This window comes from Saccopteryx leptura, chromosome 6 (genome assembly GCF_036850995.1).
Source record: "Saccopteryx leptura isolate mSacLep1 chromosome 6, mSacLep1_pri_phased_curated, whole genome shotgun sequence".
In the NCBI taxonomy this organism is placed as follows: Eukaryota; Metazoa; Chordata; class Mammalia; order Chiroptera; family Emballonuridae; genus Saccopteryx; species Saccopteryx leptura.
This window is the reverse complement of record NC_089508.1, coordinates 81,217,090-81,243,064: the sequence shown is the minus strand read 5'-3', so window position 1 is coordinate 81,243,064 and position 25,975 is coordinate 81,217,090. Positions and strand designations below refer to the sequence as shown.

Sequence of the window (25,975 nt, the reverse complement as noted above, 5' to 3'; positions counted from 1 at the left end):
AGGAAGTAAACTTCCCTCCTTTTAATCAAGTAGTCAGCTAGCTAATTGCAGAAACCCTTTTGACGAAGAAGATGGCTAAAAGAAAAAAAAGATGAGGAGTATCATACTTTTCAGCACGAATGGACGGAGGAATTCGCCTTTGTGGAGAGAGCAGGTTCTTCAGTGTGTCTGATATGCAATGATAAAATTGCATTGATGAAAAGGTCAAATATAAAGCGGCACTTTGACACACATCATACTACATTTGGATCAAAATAGCCTGTGGAGAAATCAGGAAGAAAGCATACCAGGAGCTACTGTGCAGAGCGCAAGCTAGTCAGCAGCAACTCCATGTTTGGACCCAACAAGGTGACTGGAATTCGGCTAGCTTTGTTGGTGCTTTAGCAATTGTGAGAAACGAAAAGCCATTCACAGATGGGGAGTATGCCAAAACATTCATGCTTGATGTTGCCAGTGAACTTTTTGACAATTTTTTGAATAAAGACAAGATAATCAAATGAAGAAAAGACATGCCTCTGCCAGCAAGAACTGTTCACGATCGTACCATCATGATGGCAAATCAAATTCAGGCAACACAAGTGAAGGACATAAATGCAGCACCATTCTTTTCTCTCGCTTTGGATCAGTAAACAGACGTAAGACATTTATCCCAGTTCAGCGTGATTGCAAGGTATGCTGTCGGTGACACACTATGTGAGGAAAGTCTTGCTGTTTTGCCTATGAAAGAGACAACAAAAGGGGAGGATTTATTCAAGTCTTTCACTGAGTTCGCTAAAGAAAAAATCTACCGATGAATAAACTTATTTCAGTGTATACTGATAGTGCTCTGTTCATGGTGGGGGAAAACAGAGGATTCCTAGCGCTTCTTCATGAACATGAAAAGGGACCCATCCTAAGTTTTCACTGCATCCTACATCAGGAGGCGCTTTGTGCTCAGATGTGTGGCAAGCAGCTTGGTGAGGTGATGTCGCTGGTCACTTTGGTGGTCAACTTTATTGTTGCCCGAGCTTTAAATGATTGCCAGTTTAAAACACTGCTGGATGAAGTTGGGGATAATTATCCTGGTCTGCTTTTGCACAGCAATGTGTGTTGGTTGTCAAGAGGGAAGGTGCTCAGCTGTTTCGTGGCTTGTCTGAGCGAAATCCAGACTTTTCTTGAAATGAAAAACTCAAGCATCCTGAGTTAGCTAACACTGAGTGGCTTCTAAAGTTCTACTATCTTGTAGACATGACTGGACATCTGAACCAGCTCAATGTGAAAATGCAAGGCATTGGAAATACAGTCTTATCCCTTCAAAAAGCAGTGTTTGCATTTGAAAACAAGCTGGAACTCTTCATCGCCCGCATTGAAACAGGTCATTTACCACACTTTGAAAAACTGGGAGAGTTTAAAGATGCATGCACAGCAAGTGACCCAGCTCAACATCTTGATCTCCAGCAGCTAGTGGGCTTCACATCTAATCTCCTGCAGTCATTCAAAGTGCACTTTGGAGAATTTCATGAGTGCACTCATCTTAAGTTCATCACCCATCCACACGAGTGTGCAGTGGTCAGCGCTGACCTGAGTTACATCCCCAGTGTCTCCATTAGAGATTTTGAGCTACAAGCTGCTGAACTGAAGGCCTCAGACATGTGGATGATTAAGTTCAAGTCACTGAATGAAGATCTGGAAAGACTTGCACGACAGCAAGCAGACTTATCAAGCAAACACAAGTGGGGAGAAATGAAAAAACTTAACCCGTGGACCAGCTGATTGTCAAAACTTGGAACACTCTTCCTGTCACATACCACACACTGCAGCATGTAAGTATTGCTGTACTGACAATATTTGGCTCCATGTATGCATGTGAGCAGTCTTTCTCACATCTAAAGAATGTTAAGATCAACCTACGATCACATTTAACGGATGGAAGTCTCAATGCCTGCATGAAGCTTAACCTCACCATGTATCAGCCAGACTACAAAGCCATCAGTAAAACCATGCAGCACCAGAAGTCACATTAATGGTAAGAAGTACTTTATTCATCATTGGTTAGCAACAGCATAACAACATTATTAAAAAGAATTCAGAGACTTATTGTACTTTAAAAGTGTTGGTCTTACATAAAATGCACACATTTACTTGTATTTAGTGTTAAACATATTGTATGGCTCTCACAGAATTACATTTTAAAATATGTGGCGTTCATGGCTCTCTCAGCCAAAAAGGTTCCCGACCCCTGCTCTAGTTCCATAGAACCGGCTTAAGAATCAAAGTGCTTATCGCATCCTAGGCTGGGTAAACCTGAAGGAAGAGAGCACTGTTCTTTATGTCCTTACTCCCTCCCCTTCCTTGATAATTTCCCCTCCTCCACTTCTGGGCCCAGGTTGAGCTCTCAGCATCTCCTTTCTCCATCTGCTTGCCCCCATACCCTCGAGTTCCTAGCATGTCAATTTCCCAGCTCTTTCCTGCTGGATAAGCTCATCACAAAGACTCTTTTCTTTATGAGGCTGCTGGACAATATCTCAAGGTTCCCCAAAAGAGGGTTACAAAGACACAGGAAAGTCAGAAGAAATGCTCACTCTCACCAGTCAGCCGTGAATAGTGTTTGGGACTAGGGTAGTCTGCTGGCCAAAGGACGGGGAGAAGAGAGAGTGCTTCAACTTTCCTGGAAAGCACAATAATATAAATGAAGAGTCTTTAAACATGTTCATTTTATGGCCTATTTTATTTCTCTTATCCTAAAGAGATCAGAGGAGATTCAAACAAAGTGTGAATGAAAAGGCAATCCGAACAGAGGTAAGGGGGCTGCAGGAGTTCTGATGTTTGTAGCTCTAAGTAACAGAAAACAAATTGGCTTAAATAATAAGCACATAAGAAAAAAAATCTGAAGATTCAAGGGCCTTTAGGGTTGATTAACATAGAGCTTCTGTCTGTCTCTCTGCTCTTCCTTCTCTGACATTGGTCATATGCTAGGTGTGGCTCCCCTAGCAGCCAACACCACCAAGCAGCAATTAAAGCAGCAATTATCAGCATTCTTGTTCATGTCCAAAGGAAGATGGAGAAAGGACGATTTTACAGGGCTCTTTCTTAAAAGTAAGAAAGGACTTTTCCCAGAAGCTTTCAGCAAACCTCTCATTGGCCAGAATTGGGTCACATGTTAATTAAAATTCATCACTAGCTGGAAAGCAAGGGATGGTGGTAGAGAAGGTAGTTACCTTTAAACCAATTGTCCCACCCCTTCCCACTGAGGTCAATTCCCCAAGTGTACCGCTTCAATTCTGTAGGGAGGGGGCAATGTTTGGGGACGAATCGCCTCATCCACCCCAAAAATCTGTTGGCAATTTCCCTCTAGCTCTGACCATGAAGATAGCTGAACTAAAACAACTTTGAACCATGATCTAGGGAAAATAGAGGGAATGAATTTATGACCTCATCATTTTAGAGATGCTGTGATTTGAGTCTATTCTAAAATACAGTGACTTTTGGTTGCTCCTCATTTCTAAGAAATTATCCACTGCTGAACATTTCCAACACGTTAAAATCCCTACATACAATCACAGCCCAACTTGATGTTTTATGCTAGACCAATTTTTTTTTCTCAATTATCTTGTTCTTCTTAATCGCATGCAATTTTTTAAGAATTTTATTTATTGGCCCTGGCCAGTGGCTCGAGCATCGGCCAGGTGTATGGACATCCTGGGTTCGATTCCTGGTCAGGGCACAAAGGAGAAGTGACCATCTGCTTCTCCCCATTTCCCTTTCCCCCCTTCTCTCCCTCTTTCTTTCCTGCAGCCAGTGGCTTGATCGGTTGGAGTATGGCCCCGGGTGTTGAGGATAGCTCTGCTGGAGCTTATCAGCCTAAGGTGCTAAAAATAGCTTGGTAATTGAGCATCAGCCCCAGATCAGGATGCCAGGTAGATCCTGGTGGGGGCATATGCAGGAAGGAGTCTGTCTCACTATCTCCCCTCATCTCACCTTAAAAAAGATTTATTGATTTTACAAAGAGAGGAGGGGAGAGCGAGAGATTATCAACTCATAGTTGCTTCACTTGAGTTATTCATTGCTTGCTTGTTGTATGTGACTTGACCCGGCGGCAAGTCCAAGGTTTCAAACTGGCGACATCACCGTTCCAGTCAACTCTCTTTCCACTGCACCACCATAGGCCAGGCTTACATGCAATTTTTAAACTAGCTGTCACTGCCTGTCCCTTCCTTCTATTTACTGGCAATGTTCTTAGGTCAATCCATATCCAATTAGGGGAACAAGGAAAAAGGAAATCCTACAGTGAAATGCCATATGCCTTACAATTTTATTTTAAATAAGTAATCCTCAAAGATGGCAGTTTGGCAAGGAGAGCACTGGACCCTCTCCATGGAAGGCCAATCACCTGGGTCCATGTCAGATTATTGGCCTGAAATCCCAGCACTTTTATGTTAAGAATACACACACACACACACACACACACACACACACACACACACGACACCAATATCTTCACCAACAAAGGTGTAGGTTTTCTTCCTCTTTCTTCCATTCCTGCTTCTCACAAAGCTTTCCTCAGAAAGGGAAGGGGGAGGCCTTGGCACCTGCGGGCTCAGCACATTGTCTCTCAATCCTTAGGTTTCTAGGAAATCTTTTCAGCACACACTGACCCGCAGCAATGCAGATGAGTTCCTAGCAGTTGCCCAAACACCCCCTCCACTATGATCCTTCTTTTCCACCAGAACAACTGGCATACTGTGGCTTGGGGAAGGCCTTTGTGTTTGAGATAACTCCTGTAATTGTCGGCTTTCTCTGACAAGAAAGCTCTTTCCTGCCGCCGCCGCAATATAGGTCACCTTCCTATTTGTAAAGCATATAGGTTGTTATTTTTTTCTCCTTGTTTTGTTGAAAGAAGTTCAAAAAAAAAGAAAGAAATCCAGTGGAATTCCTACAATCACTTAGTCGTGAAAGGGATAGTCCAGTGAGCTTCTACCCCATCCACAGGGTCTAAGCTAAAGGGGATGATCTTTTTACAAAAGGAGAAATGTACTCCGTTTTTGTGGACCTCGGCTGACCTGCATATGACATTAGCAAGTGTTCCGAAGGCGTAGGGGGACATAAGCTGGCCATTCCTCAGAAAACTGTTCCTCAGTACCTAATATCATGATAAATTAGTAGCAAGTGGCAAAAAAATATCACCTTTCAAGGAGCGCACAGCATGCTAGGGAAGGAGGAGGAAGGGGAAGGACATGCATGGCTGCTGACTCTGGAATCTTCAGATCTGTTTGGGTGAGTCATTAACTATGAGTTCTACAACAGGAATCTGATCTGACTAATCGTCTGACAGAGGCTTTTATTTCTGTCTTTCAACGTGCAAAATCTCTCCGACTGTCAGGTTTAGTTATTACTTAAGCAACAAACAAACATTTGTCTTAGGAACATTCTCGTCATCTTCTAGAAGTACTTGATGTATATTAAGTAACTGGAAAACTAACTCCGTAATACACACACACACACACTTTGTCACACAACACTCCCACACAAGAAAAGTGAAATTGCTGTTTGATGAATGTAAAGTCGTGGGTGTTTCCAGCAATCAGGAGTCCTGCCAGGTGTGAGTGCTGAGAAGAAAGGTGAACCCCAGGGCTTTCCCAGCCTGTGGCTGAGATCCTTGTTTTATGAAGCTACTACCTGCGCCCTGTGTCTCAGGGCCATGGGACCACGCAGGGGGAGTGTGGCTGCTGGACTTCTCAGTCCAAAGAGATGAATGGAATTCCAGGCAGCTAGAGTCATGCTGGCTTGGGACAGTGGCTTGGAAACCAAACTTCCAATGACAGAGCTTTAAGTGGCAGCACTCATGGCAATTGGTGCACCCACAGAAATGTAACCCACACCTCTGTTTTAGGAGCTAAAAAATGAAAATCCGTTTAGCGAGGGGGGGGGAGAAATAAAATAATGGGCAAAGTAATTTATTACTCTATGAGTCTGTTCTGTAAATAGTTTAAGACCCTGGAGCCAGATAGTTCTGCAAATCCTCCAACCAGGAGTCACGTTAAGAAGCACGAGTGGGCACAAAAACTGTTTTTCAAGAGACAATTTCAATTCTGGCTTGAGGGCACTGGGTAGGAATAAGTTTCCTTAACTTTCCTGACTAGAAAGTTGTCCCTGCAGGTCCGCTTGATCAGTATACGCATACCGCCCCCATGCGGCAAGCCGAGGAAGCGCCGTAGCAATCAGGAGAAGCGACTTGCGCGAGGACGTGGGCGGCAGGCCCTGCGGAAAGTGTGCCCCGACGGGCAGCGAGAGCGCGAGCTCCGCGCACCGCCCTGCCAGCCGGCGCGACACCGCGCTCACCTCCCCTCCGGGGTCAGACGTAGGGCAGGCGAGGGCAGCAACACGGGGCGAACCCGGGCGCTGGTTCCGCCAACCCGGCGGGATGGATGGTTGAGCGCCAAACAAGTACATAAGAGGGACCTTCTTTACCCACTGCTTCTCTATAGGTCCCGTTTACCCTGTCGGGCTCCTTTTTTTTTTCTTCTTTTTTTTTTTAACTTTTTTTACACGCTGGCCTGGTCTCCAAGTGTGCGCCTCTCAGCAATCGCCCAGCCATGGGAGGAGACGGGTTTGTCTGCAAGTGTCCTAAGGGTCTTGGGCGGGTGACCGTGGCTGGTCAGGATACTCACACTGCACGCGTCGGCCCGCGGGGCGCAAGAGCCAAAGTACCGAGCCCGCGCGCGACAAGGCCGCGTGGGCGGGCACCTCATTTTCTGAGAAGTTCCAGGGCTCTTCAAACCCGACCCCCGCCTCCCCCTTCACTTTCTAGCTGGAAAGTTGTGCGGCGAGAGGCTGGGGGCGGAGAGAGGAACCCAGCCTGCCCCCTCCCGCTTCCTGCCCGGCCGCCTCCCATTGGCCAGAGGAGTGCCCAGGAATGCGAAGCGCCGCTTTAAAGGTGCGTGGCTCCGCCGCCTCGCCAGCCACTGCAGCCCAGCCGGCCGGCGAGTCCGGACTCCGCGAGCTCTCCCTGCGCAGCCTCCGCTCCGGCCGCCGCCTGCTCGGGCGCACCGCGCTCTCCAGCACTTGGCGCTCGTCGCTGCGCCCTCGCCGCCGCTCCGGGCCGCTGCGCCCGTGTGCACACAGGTAAGGGGGTCTCTGGACAGCCGCCGAGGACCGACGCTGCCCCGGCCATCCACCTCGGGCTCTGAGACTCCACTCCCTCAGGGACTTCGGACCTCTATCCTGTCTCTCCCAGCTTCTCGTAGAACAGCTCCAGAGCGATCTTCTCCAGCCTTGGGGTTCACAGACTACTCCTTAGGATGCCCTAAGCCCCCCTCCCCAAATCTGTCAGTCCTCTAGAGAAGAGCACCTCCCATGCCCTCCCCGCACCCCAAACTACATCTCCAGATCCTGCTGTTACCCTCACCTTCCCAAGGAAACCCCCAGACTATTAGTCTTTGCCTCCCCCCCCCCCCAACACACACTTGAAAACCACAGTCTTCTGCCTTCAACTCTCCTGTCTTCCCTGATGCTCTCCAACGAAAACTTTGTTCTCCCTTATTCCAGTAAATGTGGGCCAAGGGGGTGATTCCCAGGGACCTGACCCCATGCCCAGCCCCCAGTTTTTGCCTACTCTCCCTGCCTCACCACTTCTGACCCTGGGCTCTTATTTCCTGCTGCAGGCTCCCTGCTGGGCACAAACAGCTCCATCATGGGGCTGGCCTGGGGACTTGGTGTCCTGTTCCTGTTGCATGTGTGTGGCTCCAGCCGCATTCCAGGTGAGTCTATAATACCTTTGAGGGGGGATGGAAGATGGGGAGGTGCTGGTTACCCCAGGTGCTCCTGCCTTCCAGCTCTCTTCTCCTGTTTCTCCCTGATCCCTGACTGAAGGTCAGGATGCAAGTCCCTCTTCCACGGTGTTTCATCAGCTCTCTCAATGGTTTTCACCCTGTCCCTGTGGCTGCACCCCTCAGAGCTGAGTCCCTCCCCCACCCCTGCCCCCTGTCTAGAGGCTCACAGTGTGTCCTGCTCCTGTCTAACAGAGTCTGGTGGAGACAACAGCGTGTTCGACATCTTTGAACTCACCGGAGCTGCCCGCAAGGGTTCTGGGCGCCGACTGGTGAAGGGTCCTGACCCTTCTAGCCCAGCCTTCCGCATCGAAGATGCCAACCTGATACCCCCTGTGCCTGATGACAAGTTCCAAGACCTAGTGGATGCTGTGCGGGCAGAGAAAGGTTTCCTCCTCCTGGCCTCCCTGAGGCAAATGAAGAAGACCAGAGGCACCCTGCTGGCAGTAGAGCGGAAAGACCACTCTGGCCAGATCTTCAGCGTGGTCTCCAATGGCAAAGCAGGCACCCTGGACCTGAGCCTGACCGTGCAAGGGAAGCAGCATGTGGTGTCAGTGGAAGAAGCACTCCTGGCCACCGGCCAGTGGAAGAGCATCACCCTGTTTGTGCAGGAGGACAGGGCCCAGCTGTACATCGACTGTGAGAAGATGGAGAATGCTGAGCTAGACGTCCCCATCCAAAGCATCTTCACCAGGGACCTGGCCAGCATTGCCAGGCTCCGCATCGCAAAAGGAGGTGTCAATGACAATTTTCAGGTAAGGCCTCTTTTCCAGTTCTTGGCCTATGGAGTCTTCTGCCAGCAAGCTGATCTGTCAGGAGGGCTATAGCAGGAGAGGCTTGGGTTCCAGTAAAGAAAATACTAAAACCACTTTTTTAAACTTTAGGGAGCAACAGAATCAATTAGAAGGCTTGTCAAAACGCATACTGCTGCACCTAGCTCCCAAAGTTTCAGAGTCAGTAGTTCTGAGCTAGGGCCTGATAATTTGCATTTGTAACAAATTCCAGGTGAAGTTGATGCTGGTGGGGGGTGTTCTGGGACCACACTTTGAAAACCACTAAAGGAAACAAATGGTTTTCCTATAACAGCCTGTTCAAGCTTTAGGTACTTCTTATACTCTTCTCAAGAAAATAATTTATTTCAAATGCATTCAGCCAACTGTAACATTGCTTGAAATGGATACTTTTTCAAGCAGAATAAATACCACTTTGCTATTTGATCCCTCATGGGGATGTAGCGGGTATCAAATAAAAGGTTAAAGTAGTATGATTTGTTGCTGCAGCTTCTTCCTTGCTTAAACTTCTAGGTCTTTGCAACTGTGGCTTTGAAACTCCCACATTTAACTCTTTGACTCTGAAGAGTGTCATATCCCCCAGCTGTAGTATCAGATTCCATTTCCTGTATACCCAAGTAAGCTGATAACTGAATTCTTTGAAAAATACTGAAGACTTGGCAGAAGACACAATTTGAAGTTGTTCAGCAGTTTTTGTTGGTGTGTTATTTTGACATGATGATCTAAAAGGGGAGCTCTTTCAAACTTCTAGGACATCTATTGTGTGCTTTTCCTCACATAAACAGTCTCTCCCTGCCACTTACTGCCCCCCAACACTCTACAAGTAACATGTCTCCTCTGCCCACAGGGGGTGCTGCAAAGTGTGAGGTTTGTCTTTGGAACCACACCAGAAGACATCCTCAGGAATAAAGGCTGCTCCAGCTGTGAGTACCCTTCTATTTTTAGGGTGTATGGGGAAATTGGAACTCCACCCAAAACAAGCTGAGAAATTTAAGCAATGTTGGTTGTGTATAAATGACCCTGGGTAACTCAGGTAAGAGGGTATAGAAAAGTGACCTTAACGGCTATTCCACACACACACACATCTTCTCCATCTGCATCCCTTACCCCAAATAAAAAGTCTTTTACAACTAGGAACTCTAGGGGCCGGCTGGTGAGAGCATCTTCTGTTACTTTTCTCATTGTGTGTGTTTCTTTTGTTTCTTGGCAGCTACCAGTGTCGTCCTCACCCTTGACAACAACGTGGTGAATGGTTCCAGCCCCGCCATCCGCACCAACTATATTGGCCATAAGACGAAGGATCTGCAAGCCATCTGCGGCATCTCCTGTGATGAGCTGTCTAGCATGGTACTGGAGCTCAGGGGCCTGCGCACCATTGTGACCACGCTTCAAGACAGCATCCGCAAAGTGGTCAGTGGCCTCCACTCCCAGGCCTTGAGCATAAGCCTTTAGAATGATCAGGAATGACTGAATGGGAAGTTGGACACTAATGACCCTTCTCCCCCTTTTAGACTGAAGAGAACAAAGAGCTGGCCATTGAGCTGAGGAGGCCTCCCCTCTGCTACCACAATGGAGTTCAGTACAGGAATAATGAGGAATGGACGGTCGATAGCTGCACTGAGTGTCGCTGTCAGGTAAGGGACCTTTACAAACTGAAATACAACTTGATGGCATGTGTTCAAAGCTGCGGTCCTTGGGGAAATACCCAGTTGGCCACACAAGCTCTTTTTATGTTCCATGGCCTGATATCAAAGTGTGTGTGTGTTGGGGGGGGGGGGTTAAGATGCATTTATGACATCTATAAAATCTTTAAACGCTCAGGAAGTTTTTCAAAGTCTTAATTATACGCCAGATTAAGTATCTAAAAGAACAAATCTAAGATACCAGAATAATTTACCTTCTTTATTTCAAATACTAAGTGTTGAATTCCAGGTAAATGACACCTGGTTGGAACAGCTCATTCTCCCCCACCCCCACCCCTGATTTGGATTCAGCTATGACAAGGAGGTCCTTTTACTACAGTTATTGACGGTGCAGATAACGCGGCCTGACATTGTCAGGATGGAACTGTCTGCTTAGCTCAGGTGGCTCTGCCCGCGGTGTGTGCCACTTAGGCTCGCCCACGTCGCTGCCAGTGAGTTGGGGGGTTTATCTGGCTCATTAAGCAAAGTCAAGCTTAAATACAAATCATGGGTTTGGGACTTCAGAGACATCTTTACTAAATTCCCATTCTTCTCCAATATACAAAACCAGATCTATACATCAGGGAAAAATATGCTCATTGATCTTCTTTTCCCCATAGAGAGATCATTTTTTAAAAAATTTGAAAGTACCAGCTGAATTTTATGAGTTTAGTTTCAGATGCAGATCAATAGATTTGACCCATGATAGTTGATAAGTTCTTCATGTGGTAACTTCCACCATTGACCAAGTAGCAATTAAGAAAGAGCTGTCCAAAGAATGGAATGACAAGTAACAAGCGCAAGAACTGTATCGACAATACTGGTGGCTGCAAATAAGACAGGCCTTCTCTTCAGATCATTCCAATAGAGCATTGATAGCCCTGACCCTTCATCTTGTACTGAAATGTTATAGTATGTAAGCCTCTGCTTGTAATATGTTTAGTAACCCATTTCTTCCCTCCTCTTGCCCTGCAGAACTCAGTTACCATCTGCAAAAAAGTGTCCTGCCCTATAATGCCCTGTTCCAACGCCACAGTTCCTGATGGAGAATGCTGCCCACGGTGTTGGCGTAAGTTCCTAAAACTGCATAACCATTCTTTAGTGACATGGTCGATTCTACGTAAACACTGGACAGCTGAGCACAACACTGGAGCCCACCACCATTTTCATCATAGGTTTTCATTCAGTTTTTTGCTCTAGCATGTGGTTAACCAGTGGCTTGATCACTGTCTAGAGCCAGAAACTCCATTATGACTGAATCTCCGGATTATAGTAAATGCAATAATAATCTTGATATAGCTTCTTGATCCTGATGGTTTGCTTTGAGGAAAAGAGAGATGAATTGGTAGCAGCAATAACTCTGAAGTTCACTGTTTCTAGCATTTGAATTTACGGCCTACAGTTAAGAAAAATCTGCTCATCAGAAAAGTTGATGGGCTATAGTGCAAGTGTTGCACTTAATTGGACCTAGAAGTTCTACCAACTTATCTGCAGGAATAGGAGGCCTAAAAGAATAATAGCAGTTGGATTTTAAGGGCACTGAAGGAAATAAGACACTATATTGCTCTGTGGCAACCTGTCCCTGGTTTTGCTGAGACAATATTGATTGTAATAGGTACAAGTCATAAAAATGATTCATCACAACTAAGATAAGAAGTGAAACAGGAAAGTAGCACTCGCCCTGTCCACACCCCTGCACCCACACACTGGTCACAGCTCAGAGTAACCAGTCCCATCCACGGATCATGTTCGCAGTCTTGGCACTAGGATAATCACTTGTATGCCTATTTCTATTCAGCATTCACTTCAGGTGTAGGTTAAAGAGAACAAAGCTAGCTAGAGACTAGTGGAGTTTTTTGAACTTGAATCAGAAATTGCTAGGGAAACTTCTAACTGATGGCAAGAGAAAACAAGTTCTCTAGCCCGTGTCTGCTACCGCTAGGTGTGATTGTAGTCATGGCGCCTAGGCAGCTGGTAAACAAATACATTCTCCTCTAATAAAAAGGAGCTCAGAGAAGGCCCCAGATGTTAAGGTAAGAGGAGTAACACACTGATTAACCTCATGACCGAGTTGGATCCCAGAGCCAGCAGCAGCTGAGCTGCCTTCAAGCTCACCTGTCAAACACATGGTCCATGGCTCCCCTAAAAATCAAAACTGACTCCTATAAGCTGCCTGAAACTGGTATTCTTGGGAGCCCAAGGTTGGAAATGCCTACCTACCAAGAGATCTTAGGTCAGGAAAGGGAAACTCACTTGAAATGTTGAGAAAGGAGAAGGGAGGCGGGACGAATAGGACACAAGCTGGGAGAAGGCAGAGCCGGGCTGACCCAGGAACAACGTCCATTGCCGGATGCGGTGCCTGCAGTGACCCGGGATAAACCCTTTGGCTGTCGGCCTAAGAAACATATGGTTTTTCACCCTCTGGGCAGGGAAGAAAATCCTGACTAGTGCAGTCTCAAGAATAGTCTTAATGACCACACGCTAATGAACCCGCTTCCCCTGCAGCCAGCGACTCTGCGGACGACGGCTGGTCCCCGTGGTCCGAGTGGACCTCCTGCTCTGCGACATGTGGCAACGGGATCCAGCAGCGCGGTCGCTCCTGCGACAGCCTCAACAGCCGGTGCGAGGGCTCCTCTGTCCAGACGCGGACCTGCCACAGGCAGGAGTGTGACAAGAGATGTAAGCAGCTTCACCACTTCAGCATGTGGGACTGACCTGTCCTGGTCACCGCCAGGTTCAGTTCCAAAGCACAGAGCTTAAGCACACGGGTTCTAGATTCTTTGGATCAGAAGCCTGGTTCTACCATCTACCCGTACACCCTGGAGACTCTGAGACTCTGTCCTCATCTGCTAATTGGGGGTGATAATGGTTCTTGAAGGGTTATTCTGAGGAATTTAGTTAGATAATGCATTTAAAGCAGGTAGCACAGAGGTTGGCTCATGGTAAGCACCCTGTAAAGATCAGCTTTGTCCTTCAGTTAAACAGGATGGTGGCTGGAGCCACTGGTCCCCGTGGTCATCTTGTTCTGTGACATGTGGTGATGGTGTGATCACAAGGATTCGGCTCTGCAACTCTCCCAGCCCCCAGATGAACGGGAAACCGTGTGAAGGCGAAGCTCGGGAGACCAAAGCCTGCAAGAAAGACGCCTGCCCTGGTGAGTGTGAGCACGCTGCCCAGCTGATGAGAGCTGGCCCGAGCCTGCTCCACCCGGCTGACGGCCTGGCATCTGCCCCATCTGCTCAGTGGATCATGGAGGGGAAAAGGTTACTTTCTAGAGAAACAAACAAAGTCCTACATAGTCAGCAGCTTCTTTTAATCAAAAACAGAAAACATTTCAAACTTGCCCTCATCCCTTTATGTGTCAGGGTAGCAGCAGTTTCTTGAACAGACTTAGTGTTCTGTGACAGGTAGGGTGTTTGAGATGGACTTTAACTTCTGTGTGTGGTTTGCTTTCTTATAGTCAATGGAGGCTGGGGTCCCTGGTCACCATGGGACATCTGTTCTGCCACCTGTGGAGGAGGGGTACAGAAGCGGAGCCGGCTCTGCAACAACCCCACCCCCCAGTTTGGAGGCAAGGACTGCGTTGGAGACGCGATGGAAAACCAGCTCTGCAACAAGCAGGACTGCCCCATTGGTGAGCCACGCAGCCCGGGCGGGACCACCTCGGGGTTCCTTTTAACCAAATGCCAGTCAGCTTTCCAAGGGAGTTCCAGCTCCGAACGGTCCCGAGTGGTTTGATTACTCTAAAACGACAAATAGACAACATAATCTCAAATTATCAGTTACATAGACCCTATTTTACACGGTGCTGTATTTTGAGTGATTAGTATGATAGTTAATAATAATAGCTCAGACCAACCATTTTTCTGTCTCTGGTCTCAGATGGATGCCTGTCCAACCCCTGCTTTGCTGGCACCAAGTGCACCAGCTACCCTGATGGCAGCTGGCGATGTGGTGCTTGCCCCCCGGGCTATGGCGGAAATGGCATCCACTGCAAAGACATTGACGAGGTGAGAAACTGGTGGCTCAGAGTTACTCCATCGAGGGAAGCAGTTAACCCGTCCTACTTACCTCCCATGGCAGCATCTTCTAAACATTAAGCATACTGTTATTTCTTCCATAGTGCAAATTAGTGCCCGACGCCTGCTTCAGTCACAATGGGGAGCACAGGTGCGAGAACACAGACCCCGGCTACAACTGCCTGCCCTGCCCACCGCGCTTTACCGGCTCACAGCCCTTCGGCCGGGGTGTGGAGCACGCCACCGCCAACAAACAGGTACGCGGTCCAGGCTGGCAGACCAGCGTAAAGCAGGGTGTCCTCGGTGGAAAAAAGTAGAAAAGGGAGGAATGTCATTTCATCCCCATCAGAAAAAACAAGGAAGAGGGTGAATGCACAGTCCAGCTTTTAGACTCACAACTAAAAACCTCACTGTAAATCCAGCAGCAGAAGAATAGTCCATCACATTTGGAAACACTGCTCTGGAATAAGCTGTGAGCTGATGGACCTGTAACTGCCTAGATGCTGAGCGAGGAAGAACACAGAAAACAATGCGAACCTATAGCCTGGATATCTGCAGGGGAAGTAGGGAGGGACAGCGTCACCCACACTCTGTCTGTTCAGAGACGACAGGGATCTGGGTTCTTGCTTCTGAGGAATCCGGAGACTCTTGAAGGCTCTGCGTTAACACGAGGATATTGTCCCCTCAGGTGTGCAAACCCCGCAACCCATGCACAGATGGGACACACAACTGCAACAAGAATGCCAAGTGCAACTACCTGGGTCACTACAGCGACCCCCTGTACCGCTGCGAGTGCAAGCCTGGCTACGCTGGCAATGGCATCATCTGTGGGGAGGACACAGACCTGGACGGCTGGCCCAACGAGGACCTAGTGTGTGTGGCCAATGCCACCTACCACTGCAAAAAGGTAAAGCCAGCCCCCCTCCGGTGCTTCCAGAGAGAAGGCACATCACCCTGAGCATAACAGGCCGGGGAGTTCTAAATGCTTCAAGTTTGAAAATGACCCTGAAGGGTCAGGTCAGCCTGAATTAAAAGCAGAACAGCATTCATTCTTAATAATAGTAAAGCCCTTGGTGCCAAGAACGTGAATGCAGCAGGCCCGTTTGGCATTTATGTTCCAAAGTCCGTTATTTTGTCCAAAAGTTGGTTTGCTTCTCTACCAAGTCTACAGGCAGACTATGGCTTGTGTTCCCAGCATGCATAAAACCTAGAGCATTTATACAGATTTTATATATAAACACATATATGCCCAAGAAAACGTTTTTTGTCCTCCTGTAAACATATATGTGTTGTTGCAGAGTAGCATTCAGTTCTCCCGTGCGTGAGCTGTGCAAAGGACCCACAAACTGCAGCTATAATGTGCTTCTTCTCTTTCCAGGATAACTGCCCCAACCTGCCCAACTCAGGGCAGGAAGACTACGACAAGGATGGAATCGGCGATGCCTGTGATGACGATGATGACAATGATAAAATTCCAGATGACAGGGTAAAAACAAATGTTGCCCAGTCCTCTTTCATCTTTTCTATTTAGTAACAGCCTGAAACACTAGATCCATTTGAATTTACAGTTATAAGAAAAAAATATACTAAACTGATATATTGGATAATCAGAAAATATTCATTGTGTTCCAGTAGTTTGAGGACATGGATGTTGCCAAGAAAATTTTTAAAGGAGTGTTTTGTTTTTCATCACCTTCCCTCTCCTCATTTGAGAAAAATATTCCCTGTATAAATAAATGACACTTTGTCCCCCCCAGTTCATTTCAAATATTTAAATGACAGCAAAATTTACTTTGGGTATATTGGAAACTAAGATGAGCTTATATTTAAATCTCACTGACTTAGAATCAACAGGAATCCATTTTTTATTCATGAAATCCTGGCTTTTGACTTTTGCAGTGATCATTTCACACTGAGTGCTCTATCGGTTTATCCACTAGGAAGAAAATAACTGTTGCAGATTTTTGCAGTTTTATATATACATTATGCACATGGTTTGAGCTTGGAGTTGTAAAATGCTTTTATTTCTTCTTTTTACAGGACAACTGTCCATTCCATTACAACCCAGCCCAGTATGACTATGACAGAGACGACGTGGGAGACCGCTGTGACAACTGCCCCTACAACCACAACCCAGACCAGGCTGACACGGACGGCAACGGGGAAGGGGACGCCTGTGCTGCAGACATCGACGGAGACGGTAAGGGGTTCCCTGACCCCCGCAGGCCCGTCGGGGAGGGCCACTGTGCTCAGCTTCCGAATGACTTTTCTCCGGCCCTGGCTATTAAGTGTGGGGTTTTAATTGAAACAACTGAGGATGGAGAGTTCAGGTCTTACTTGTCCCTGTTCTCGGCAGGTATCCTTAATGAACGAGACAACTGCCAGTATGTCTATAATGTGGACCAGAGGGACACCGATATGGACGGGGTTGGAGATCAGTGTGACAACTGCCCTCTGGAACATAATCCAGATCAGGTAGGTGGACTCCTTTCAAAATCTTTTCTGCAAAGTACTGGAATATCCCTTTCTGGTCCTCTAAAAAATAGAGTGCAGACACTTCCATTGCCATGGCTCTCAATGGCCTCATAGCCAATTTCAATATTTTCATGCACACAGGGTGTCTGATGGGATCTCCGTGCGGCGTCCCGTAGGTCTTGACATGATAGTCTTGTAACCTCAACCATGCCTTGTACAAGTTCTCCGTGACTTGTTCAGCATGATGTACCCTCAAGATAAATTATACAAAGTAGAAGTCTGTAACTGACAACTCTAGTAATATTAAACATATTTAAGACTAAGAGATGAAAGAAAATATTCTTAAGTAAAATACCCATTTTCATGGCTATTGATATAATCTGGCTGGAAGAAAATCATCAAATTAAAATGACTTTCTCCAAACTGGAGAAATTCCTGGTTGTCATTCTTCAGAAGTGTTTGGCCTTGCAGACAGACATCATTCTCAGCCTGTGCTGGGAGTACCACAGAGAGACATTAGCCGGAACGGTTTCCACGTCTGAAAGTACTTGTTTCCTTGTGCATCCACCCATCATTATTTTCTAGGGACAGAAGTTAAGGGATATTTTTTTTCTAAAATGCATTGTTCTGGAAATTCAGAAACCAGCTTTTAAAAAATGGGATATTTTTATAAGATTCAAGATACGAGAAATCTAGCTTTTTCCTCCTAGTATTTGCTCAAATGAGGTTCTAAGAAAAAGGCAACAGGATGAAGAGCTCCAGGGCCATCGTGGGAAAGTGTGCATGACCTGAGATAGCTTTGCTGACCGAAGGCACTGAGAGTGGGATTTCGTGACTGGGTCTTACCATAAACTTTCTCATTTACCCTCTCTGCACGAGTCTTTGGTTTCTCAGATCATGACCAAATTTATAACAAAATTCAGGCATTGTGTAAAAATCTTACTAGCAAAGAGCATAAATACTGGCAAGAAAAATTTCAGGTTGTGTATTAATAATCTTTAAGCACCCAGTGCACACTGGATAATGTAAAAGGACTCTGAGAAAATTGAGTTTTGAAAAAACTTAAAAGAGTTTTGACTTTACCTGAGTCAACAGATGACAGTCCTTATGGACTACATGTATAAAACCAAATACCTGAAAATAAACTAATTGACCCCTGCTGTGTGCATTACCCAGCATGCACAAAGACAGGGCTGAGTTTCTGTGACCTAATGGCCTAGGGTAGAAGCTGACATGTCAACAAATTTACAGTTGAAACCCTTCAATAGAAAAATAACAAAAGAAACCCAAAGAATTTCATTTAACATTAAAGATAGAATCAGTTAACACTGCATTTAATCCTTAGTGATTAAGTGGTGCTTCCTATTTAATTTTGCTCAGAATGTTTTATATAAATATTTTTAAAAACTTAAACCTACCTTTCCAAATTTTCATATGAAAATAAAGATCAAAGAAAAAAATTGTTAATATGACTATCTTTTGGCAGTAGCATGTAGACATAAAATTCTACTAGCCATAACACACATTGAAGAATCTTCCATAAGTTATCATTAACATTAGCAATTTATAAATCAATTTGCCCTCTGTTTCTCTGTCTTTCAGCTCGACTCTGACTCGGACCGCATTGGAGATACCTGTGACAACAATCAGGATATTGATGAAGATGGCCACCAGAACAATCTGGACAACTGTCCCTATGTGCCCAATGCAAACCAGGCCGACCATGACAAAGATGGCAAGGGAGACGCCTGTGACCATGACGATGACAATGACGGCATTCCTGATGACAGGGACAACTGCAGACTTGTGCCCAATCCTGACCAGAAGGATTCTGATGGTAAGTCAGTAGAGCTACTTTTTAAGAGGAAATAAAAACAAAGCTGAATGCATTTGAGAGGATAAAGAGGCTAAATGCCAACTTTGGCAAGATAGTGAAATCTGACACCATTAATAATAGCATTGCAGAATTTCACTGAGCTCCTCTTCCCTTTTTGACCTTAGGTGATGGTAGAGGTGATGCTTGCAAAGATGACTTTGACCATGACAGTGTGCCAGACATAGATGACATCTGTCCTGAAAACTTTGATATCAGTGAGACTGATTTCCGCCGATTCCAGATGATTCCTCTAGATCCCAAGGGGACATCTCAGAATGACCCTAACTGGGTAGTACGCCATCAGGGTAAAGAACTCGTCCAGACTGTCAACTGTGATCCTGGACTTGCTGTAGGTGAGTAGTGTGTTCTTTGAACAAAAAACTAATGCGCACATAGGAAAAAAGCAAATATAAAACCTGGCAGTTTGTGTGCCCCCGTGGGTAATAAGGATGTCTGGGAATGTAATGGAGAACCTTCTGACAGCTGCAGTTTTTAACCTGGATCTGGCCTCATCTTTAAGGTTATGACGAGTTTAACGCTGTGGACTTCAGTGGCACCTTCTTCATCAATACTGAAAGGGATGATGACTATGCTGGATTTGTGTTTGGCTACCAGTCCAGCAGCCGTTTCTACGTTGTGATGTGGAAGCAGATCACCCAGACCTACTGGGACACCAACCCCACAAGGGCTCAGGGATACTCAGGTCTTTCTGTGAAAGTCGTGAACTCCACCACAGGGCCTGGCGAGCACCTGCGGAACGCCCTGTGGCACACGGGCAACACCCCTGGCCAGGTAGGACCACCACCTGCAGAAGGGGGTGAGTGCACGGTGCTTGACTAGCACTGCAGCTGCTGTGCTGTGACCAAGGCTCGGAGGGAGGGAGTCTTAGATATCATGTTCCCTGCATCATCAACTACTGCATTAAGCTCTGCTTTGTGAAACCATAATTGTGTCTAAAAGGGCACTCACCATAACTGCAGTTACCCTTCAAATCCAAAGGCAGTTTCAGCCTCTTCAAACCAAAAGGCTCCCTCCCTTCTTTCTTTCTACTTTATATGTGCATTCAAAGGCACGCATCAGATGAGAGAGGCCTTAGAAAAAATAAAAACTTTCAGCCCTCTGAGGTTAGCGTGACCCCCTTCAAGCACTGGTTCCAACAGAATGAAATGAAAATCTTCTCACTGAGGAGCTGCATTTCACCCTTTCCTCTCCTTCCTTTCAGGTGCGCACCTTGTGGCATGACCCTCACCAGATAGGATGGAAGGATTTCACTGCCTACAGATGGCATCTCAGCCACAGGCCAAAGACTGGTTTCATTCGGTAAGACTGCACTGAGTCAACATCACTCACTGTCCCAGCAACGAACAAGAAGGAAGAGGCCAAACCACGGGGTGTCACTAACAAGATTTCCTTCTTTCCTGCAGAGTGGTGATGTACGAAGGGAAGAAAATCATGGCTGACTCGGGCCCCCTCTATGACAAAACCTATGCTGGCGGTAGACTAGGGTTATTTGTCTTCTCTCAAGAAATGGTATTCTTCTCCGACCTGAAATACGAGTGCAGAGGTAGGAGCCCCTTACAGTGACTGTAAGGTTGAGATCTCTAATTCAGACCAAGATCGAGAGTGCCAATTATGGGAGAGTCAGATTTAAAGACTACTTTATAGATAGGGTTATCTGTGTTTCGCTGTTGAAAACACAGTGATAAAAATGAAATAAGGCCTATGAACTGTGGCTTATGAAATCTCGAGTCTTGTTAACAAAATGAACTTGCTCAGCAATCTGTTCTTCATACACAGTGCAAAGCTAAAATGCACACGGGCTCCTGTACCGTTTAGATCACATTAATAATACTGAAAATTTGACATGTTTCTGTGCCATGTAGTTTTATTTTACACCATGGAGGCACACGCTGCCTTTCAGAAGCTTTCCCTGTTATATGAGGCATGTTATACAAGGCATGAGAATATTTACTACTAAGCTCGGCTGATTTTTCTCCATTCTCATTCCCTCAGTGGTTAATCCAATGGAGTCCATCCAGCTTTGAGCTTCCCCCAAAAATAAATGTTTCCTAAATGTTTACTGGGACAAGGCCTGGTAGCAACAAGATTTGAGTTTTAAGAAATGGTTAATTTTATTCAAAAAATATTTAAATTGTTATAATCTTTGAGTCTGAATTCTTAACATAAAATACCATCAACATTAAATACTGAAGGCTCAGAGAGCAGGACCTGGTTCTGCAAGGTCATGTTCCCTCAGTCTCCTAGCATGAACAGTTATTTTAGAAACTAACCAGCTTAACTTATGGTTTTGTCATTATAAAAGTAGAGCTAAACCAAGGTTGTTCATTCATTAAGTGATATTAAGATGACAATGCCTTTATGAATTAGGTTTTTATTTATATATTTGTGTTTGTTTATTTCACAGATTCCTAATCTTCAAACTGTTGATCAAAAGACTGATCATAACCAGTGCTGGTCTTGTACCATCTGGAACTATGGGCTTAAGGAAACCCCCAGGATCACTCCTCCCTGCCTGCCTTTTTTCTCTGCTTGCATCCGTGTGGACTCTTAAAACATGTGACTTGACTCAAGAAAATGCAATTTTCCAAATCAGAGTCAGCATTCAGCCTCTGAATAAGAAGAGAATCTTACAAGAATATAAATAATTACTTTGGTTTGCTTTTGAAGAAAGCAAAAGCACCCACCTGCTTCGGTTGGAAGGTGCCAGCTCCGCCCAGCTCTTGTCAGAGCCGGGTGCTACTGTAAGGCCATCTCTGAGCAGTGGACTCAGAAGCGCTTTCGGGCATGTGAGAGAAGGGAGGACTCACTAGAATTGGCAAACAACCACTCCTGACCCTTGGGAATTGGGGGAGCAGGGGCCAAAGGCCTAAGGGGAGGGCGCCAACCCCAGAGGTGATTGTATAAGGAAAATATGGAGAAACTGTTACACGTCCGGTACTAAACCATTTTCAGGGGATTTGAAAGACTATTGCTGGTTTTCATGATGCTGACCGGTGTTAGCTGATAGGCACTTAAGTAGGAACGGGGAGGAAGGGAAGGATGACTTGTGGACTTCCTCTTGGATCCCCTCCCCCTTCCATGTCACATGTAGTGACCAGAATAGGAAAGCAGAATTAAACCAGAGAGTAAGGCAGCGCTGACTGCTACTGCCCGGCTGCATCACTGTTGTTGGTTTCATTCCCGACGTAGATTGTGCAGATGTAGCAGGAAAGTAAGAAGACCTACCATCTCAGTGAGCACCCGGCTGCCTCCCAAGGGAGGGGCAGCCAGGCTTGTATTTTTATGGTTAGAAAGGCACAAAATTATCAACTTAGCTAAAACATTCCTTTTCTCTCTTTTTTCCTGAATATCTTGGAGTTTTCTCATTTTGTTTCAGACTATAGTTTTGTGTTTTTACACTTTACAATGTAAAATATTTATTTTTTACTTAACTCTGGAGAATCTGCCTGAAAGACATCATGGAACAGGAAGAAGCAGGACTATCCATATCATCTTTGCTGAGGCTTCATGACTGTAAGATTGTAAATACAGATTATTTATTAACTCTGTCCTACCTGGACCCTGGCTTTCATGTGGAAAGGGAGAGCGAGTAGTTGAGGTTTATCATCAGCAAACCTCTTGCACAAGGCAGATCAGCACAGCGAGCTGCTCTTCGCATTGTGCTTAAACGATTTGGGATGTTTTTCTATGTCTCTTCTAGTGGAATTAGCTGGTTGTCCATTTGCAGGTGTTTTTAGATTGCAAAGAAAGCTATGAGGCCTTTGACACTGTTTTACTCCATTCCTTGTGCCTATTTCCAGGGAGAAGAAAAGCATCTACACTTACTATTTTTTCATTTTTCCAAAAGAAAAAAAAATGACAAAGGTGAAACTTATATACAAATATTACCTCATTTGTTGTGTGACTGAGTAAAGGATTTTTGGCTCAAGCAGAAAGAGTTTAAGTGTCTAACAAACTTAAAGCTACTGTAGTACCTAAAAAGAGTCAATGTGTTGTACATAGTATAAAAGTTCTTTGCAGAAAAGTATTCCCAATAAGGAAATAGCATTGAAATGTTAAATACATTTTCTGAAAGTTATGTTTTTTTTCTATCATCTTATATACCATTGCTTTATTTTTATAAATTATTTTCTCATTGCCATTGGAATAGATATCTCAGATTGTGTAGATATGCTATTTAAATAATTTATCAGGAAATACTGCCTGTAGAGTTAGTATTTCTATTTTTATAAAATGTTTGCACACTGAATTGAAGAATTGTTGGGTTTGTTTTGTTTTGATTTGTTTTTTGCTTGCCCCTCCCCAGTTTTTACTATTTGCCAATATCTTTTTCTAGGAATGTGCTTTTTTTTGTACATTTTATCCATTTTACATTCTAAAGCAGTGTAAGTTGTATATTACTGTTTCTTATGTACAAGGAACAACAATAAATCATATGGAAATTTATATTTATACTTACTGTGTCAACGTTTATTTGTTCTCTAAAGGCTTTATTTTTACATTATGAGGTACGAGTAAATTCTATTCTTTTTTATTGCATTTATTGATATATAGAAAGAGGAGAGGTCGGGGGGAGAAGCAGGAAGTATCAGCTCATAGTACTTGCTCCTGTATGTGCCTTGACCAGGCGAGCCCAGGGTTTTGAACCCCATTCTTAAGTCAGTATTGCATACACACACAAAAAATATTCCAGTAAGTAATGGCTAACATTCACAGTTTCCATATAATTTAAGAAGACTTGAGTTGCTTAGAATATACACTTGCTGGATTTGTGGAACAGAAGAACAAGACAAATTGGCCTAGCCATTATTAAAAATACAGAAAAAAGAACAGCCCCCAAAATGTGGGCCCCAAAAGGATACAATTTCATATTTTATTAAGGTCATTTATTGAATCCTTTTCAAAATCTAGTTCTGTTTCTTTAAAAAAAATAAAAGTAAAAACAAAGGGGGAAAATCCAGGATTGAAGCATTAATTCTCACACCCAGATTTTCTGAGCCATGAATGATGGCACTGGGTTAGCAACCCATTGAATGTTGTGGAGAAGCTTTACAAGAGTTGTGAGGGAGAACTGTCCTAGAAAAGTTGAGCCAAACTCTACAGACACCACCTTTTGTAGAATGAATATACCCTTCACCAAAAACAGATGACAAAAATCAAAGCCAGAAATCCTAAAAATAGACAAAAAATATATCAAATTATTTTATGGGACCTGGTCGGTTGGCTCAGCGGTAGAGCGTTGGCCTGGCGTGCGGGGGACCCGGGTTCGATTCCCGGCCAGGGCACATGGAAGAAGCGCCCATTTGCTTCTCCACCCCCACTCCCTCCTTCCTCTCTGTCTCTCTCTTCCCCTCCCGCAGCCAAGGCTCCATTGGAGCAAAGATAGCCCGGGCGCTGGGGATGGCTCCTTGGCCTCTGCCCCAGGCGCTAGAGTGGCTCTGGTCGCAGCAGAGTGACGCCCCAGAGGGGCAGAGCATCGCCCCCTGGTGGGCAGAGCGTAGCCCCTGGTGGGCGTGCCGGGTGGATCCCGGTCGGGCGCATGCGGGAGTCTGTCTGACTGTCTCTCCCCGTTTCCAGCTTTAAAAAAAGAAGAAAAAAATTTTTATGAAGAGATCAAAGCTACCATAAGCAGACCCTGAGCTTCAGGTGGGCTAACTATGAATGTAGACTACTTATCAATGAGCTATAAGCTTTAATAAGAACTGGTAGAATAAGAAATTCTATGAGTAGTTTAAAGATCTGGCTTTGAGGTCCATTACACACTAGAAAGGGTTCAGCAAGACAGAAATGTCTTCCATTGCCGTTTTTTCTCTTCCACTCTAAAAACATTTATGTAGGCTAGCATAATCATATATAAGTCTCCAGTGCCAAGTCATTTTTGGCACTCAGGTGAAGAATCAAGAAATAGAAGGTGGTAATAGTTATAGAGTTTGAAAAGTATTCCAAAAAACTGATTTGAAAACATGATTCTCTGAAACATAATATTCTTTATTCTTGGAGTAGTTCAACATGTGAAAGCTTGAGAGAAAATTCTAACTCACTTTAAGTAACAGACCAAAAGTAACTGAAAATAATCAAGATGGGGCAGAAGAAGTGGGAAGAGGAGCTTGTTTCCCAGGCATGCTCCATGTCTCTGCAAGGCTGACCTTCAAATCAGCCAGTGTATTGAAATAAAGGACTAAGAAAAAACTAAAATTACAACATCAAGGTGATAGCTTTTTCCTCCTAGAAGTGCTAATGTCACTCGCGGTCAGTCAACAGAGTGGGTAAATGCTGCGCTCACCTCCTCCAACAACCACATCAAAATTACAACTAAATTAGAGGATGCTGGGTCTGAGTTGGAAAGCAAGGATGGAAGGATGCAAGAGGCTGGAACTGGAAGATGTGCAGAGCCATAGGCAGATGATGCATGCATTATTGGGCGGAAGCAGAGACAGCGGTGGTAGCAGCAGCCGGACTCAGTGTGCAGGAGTTTTATAGTAAATCACACACAAATGGCACCAAGCCATGATTATAGAGAGATTACATAAGGTGGACACACAGGCATACTGTCCCTGCCTGTCTTTCTTAGTCGCGCATGGCCAGATCTGACATAGCGGACCTGTCCACACTAACTCCATCTTCTGCAGGCTGTTTACCAATTCTGAGGAGACCAGCTTCCCCACACTGTACCCCTTAAACAGTCTACTTGGGAGGGGACACAGGCCTACAGTGCTTGAGCCTATAGGCTGTAACAACAGTATAGGGAGCAGCAGCTTACTACTATGAGGCTGGCCACGAAGCTAGAGAAACGACAGCCTACCTGCAGGTGGACATGAGATCATTCTACTATGTCTGAAGAAGGTCAGGGGAGAGAGCCTGTATAGCTTATACCTTAATATCTACTTCTTGTAGAGCTTGGGTTATATTTCTTTGATTATCTGGTATATACATACAACACTCTACATGGAGGATAGAATATGTACCTCCTTGGGTAGCTGTTAACAGATCTAAGGCTATCCTGTTTTGCAATAAACACTGCCTTACGTCTCTGAGTATTTTCATCTATTGGCAGAGATAAGGCCTGCCGGGTTTGATTCAAAGCCCAGGCCATGTGCTCAGCTAAGGCTGTCACCTCTAAATCTACCTTAATAGCCCCCTCGACCCCCCACTCTAGAGAAAATGACAGCTAAAAAATGAAATCACTAAGCAGTACATTTCTCTCTGTGCCAAGGTGGTACACCATGTCCCAATTGTGTGGGGTTTCCAGCAGGCACTTCAGGACATGCCCTGCAATATAGGATCTTCCCTAAGTACACCTCCAAGT

General features: G+C 45.3%; 2 protein-coding genes across 2 annotated transcripts in view; one reads left to right on the top strand and one right to left on the bottom strand.

The window, feature by feature from the left end:
* Positions 1-6,945: 6,945 nt before the first annotated feature.
* THBS1 (thrombospondin 1) lies at positions 6,946-23,123 on the top strand. Its single transcript, XM_066388515.1, has 22 exons — positions 6,946-7,101; positions 7,641-7,736; positions 8,001-8,560; positions 9,444-9,519; positions 9,807-10,006; positions 10,108-10,230; positions 11,254-11,347; positions 12,784-12,957; positions 13,256-13,432; positions 13,739-13,912; positions 14,161-14,288; positions 14,402-14,554; positions 14,986-15,204; positions 15,676-15,783; positions 16,338-16,497; positions 16,654-16,772; positions 18,375-18,609; positions 18,774-19,001; positions 19,169-19,440; positions 19,871-19,968; positions 20,073-20,212; positions 21,074-23,123. The coding sequence occupies exons 2-22, from the start codon at positions 7,670-7,672 to the stop codon at positions 21,079-21,081; spliced, it is 3,513 nt and encodes a 1,170-aa protein (XP_066244612.1). The 5' UTR covers positions 6,946-7,101; positions 7,641-7,669; the 3' UTR covers positions 21,082-23,123.
* The window catches only part of FSIP1 (fibrous sheath interacting protein 1), a 287,135-nt gene continuing 275,085 nt past the window's right edge, over positions 13,926-25,975 (bottom strand). The window contains exon 13 of the mRNA XM_066388521.1: positions 13,926-14,021. The gene's annotated coding sequence lies outside the window, so the exon portion shown is untranslated. The remainder of the gene's footprint in view (positions 14,022-25,975) is intronic.

What these genes read in the sequence shown, in the direction of transcription:
- THBS1 (XM_066388515.1), top strand. Translation starts at nt 7,670, where the DNA reads ATGGGGCTGGCCTGGGGACTTGGTGTCCTGTTCCTGTTGCATGTGTGT. An exon ending in AAGACAGCATCCGCAAAGTG is followed by an intron (nt 10,007 to 10,107) that starts GTCAGTGGCCTC and finishes TCCCCCTTTTAG; the next exon opens with ACTGAAGAGAACAAAGAGCT. An exon ending in ATGCTGCCCACGGTGTTGGC is followed by an intron (nt 11,348 to 12,783) that starts GTAAGTTCCTAA and finishes CTTCCCCTGCAG; the next exon opens with CCAGCGACTCTGCGGACGAC.